This window comes from Frankliniella occidentalis, unplaced genomic scaffold (assembly GCF_000697945.3).
Source record: "Frankliniella occidentalis isolate FOCC.00 unplaced genomic scaffold, Focc_3.1 Scaffold255, whole genome shotgun sequence".
NCBI classification, from domain to species: domain Eukaryota; kingdom Metazoa; phylum Arthropoda; class Insecta; order Thysanoptera; family Thripidae; genus Frankliniella; species Frankliniella occidentalis.
Genome location: NW_026267381.1, coordinates 274,475 through 276,311, shown reverse-complemented (window position 1 = coordinate 276,311; position 1,837 = coordinate 274,475). Strand labels below are relative to the sequence as shown.

The 1,837-nt window shown below is 46.8% G+C and overlaps 1 protein-coding gene across 1 annotated transcript in view; it reads left to right on the top strand.

Annotated features, from left to right (window-relative positions):
• The window catches only part of LOC127750765 (uncharacterized), a 10,198-nt gene extending 8,570 nt beyond the window's left edge, over positions 1–1,628 (top strand). Inside the window, exons 3-4 of the mRNA XM_052273233.1 lie at positions 1,155–1,316; positions 1,456–1,628. Of these exons, the coding sequence (XP_052129193.1) occupies positions 1,155–1,316; positions 1,456–1,608 (315 nt within the window). The 3' untranslated portion in view covers positions 1,609–1,628. The remainder of the gene's footprint in view (positions 1–1,154; positions 1,317–1,455) is intronic.
• Positions 1,629–1,837: the final 209 nt, after the last annotated feature.

The window sequence follows — 1,837 nt, the reverse complement described above, 5'->3', positions numbered from 1 at the left end:
CCCCCCCCACCCCCAAAAAACGTTTTCTAAACAGAAGGGAGGGTTGAAGTCGCGGTGCTTCACCGTTACATCCCTTTCTCGTGTCCGTGTCTACGCGGCAAACTCAAAGACGACAGATTAAAGCGGGCCAAAGGCCCGCTACATCATTCGACCATGTTCTCCAGCGAATCGCGTGACAGAAATGGTCGGGCCGCAGGCCCGACAGTCCCCGCCGGCAGGCTAAGCAGGCCCGGTCCCTGCCGAATAAAGTTGCCGACGGAGCGAAGCGGAGCTGGCAACTCCGTTTGGCGGAAGGGCGGGCCTGCTTGTTTTAAATTCTTAAGCGAAGCAGAAGGGTGGGGTGTAGTCACGGTGTTGCCCCGTTACAGTCTTTTGTCATGACCAAGGAGCAAATTTCTAGGGCCGCAGGCCCCCCACCGGACACGTTAGTTTAGTCAAATATGCAAAGTGATTTACCGGTCACATTATTTATTTGATCATGCACTTCGGTAAATCGCGAGACTGAAATGGTCGGGTCGAAGGCCCAACCATCGCCGCCGGCAGGCCAAGCAGGCCCGGCCCCTGCCGAACGGAGTTGCCGGCGCAGCGAAGTGGAGCTGACAACTCCGTTTGGCGGAAGAGCGGGCCGGCTTGTTTGGAATGGCGAGGGGGCCACCACTCGCGTAATCCGGTGTACAGATGAGGGTGTAATCCCTACGTAATCCCTGTCTATTCCGTGTAATCTTTGACCAAATTTTTAAACATTATCACTCAATTTTACCTTATTGTCCAAATTTGATAGTTTTAGAGCCTAAAATTCAACAAAATTCACGTGTAATCACTCAAAATTGACGTGTAATCCCTGTAATCACGTAATCCTGTGTACATCCTCAGTTGAAGTGGTGGCCCCCTCGTGGAATGGCCTAGCCTCGATAAGAGGCGATTGAAAAGGTGGAGCAACAACCAGACGAACTGTGATCTTATTTAATCGAAACTTATCTTTGACCTGGCAACATAGAGAATACTTTACAATTTCACTTCTCTTCTATACTGTAGGCCTTTTTTTCCAACTTACGCTTGATGTACACAATCGATTTAAAACATTATTGTGCATTACGCGTTGCCTTTAGTTCTATTGCGCACTAATTTCAAGCTAGGTATATATTTGTTTTCAGCAACGTCTTGTCTTTGACCTTTGGAGTAACAATGAGTGGAAGCCGAACGCGCTTATTCTCAACTACCCGTCAAAATCATGTTCAATGATGAAGCGAAACAGGGGCAAGTACTTCGCGAATGTGTTTAAGGAAGACGTGTCTGGTGGCTGCGTCGTCCCCAATGTAAGAAACATTAGATTTTAACAATAGCTAACAGACATGTTTCAAAATACTTTTTTGCACCTAGTTCCTTTATGAACAAGAGGAAAATTATGGCATCCAGACTAACACGAATCTAACTATTTTGTTTTTCTTGGCCCAGGGGTCGTATCACATTCTTAACCATGACCCGCGTATGTTGAGTTTCCCGCAGTTACCATACGGCCGTTACCGTGTACTTTTGACCAACGGTTTGCCATGGCGGAAAGGCTGCATGTTATGTGCCTATCTTGAAACGGACATCATTCCGGAATAAAACTGTAAGACGCACAAGTATCAACATGTTTCTATAAAACAGAAGCTATTTTTACATTGTCCACCTCCCGGGTAGCAGAGCTGCATAAAATGTGCATTTTGTGTCCAATCTAAACAGTGCCTGAAACGCGTATGTAGGCGCCTAAAACGTGCGTTTCAGATGGGACATAAATTGTGGTTCGAATGCAGTTTGCTTCGTTTTGCTACCTGGGCCATAAACTCTGTATGTT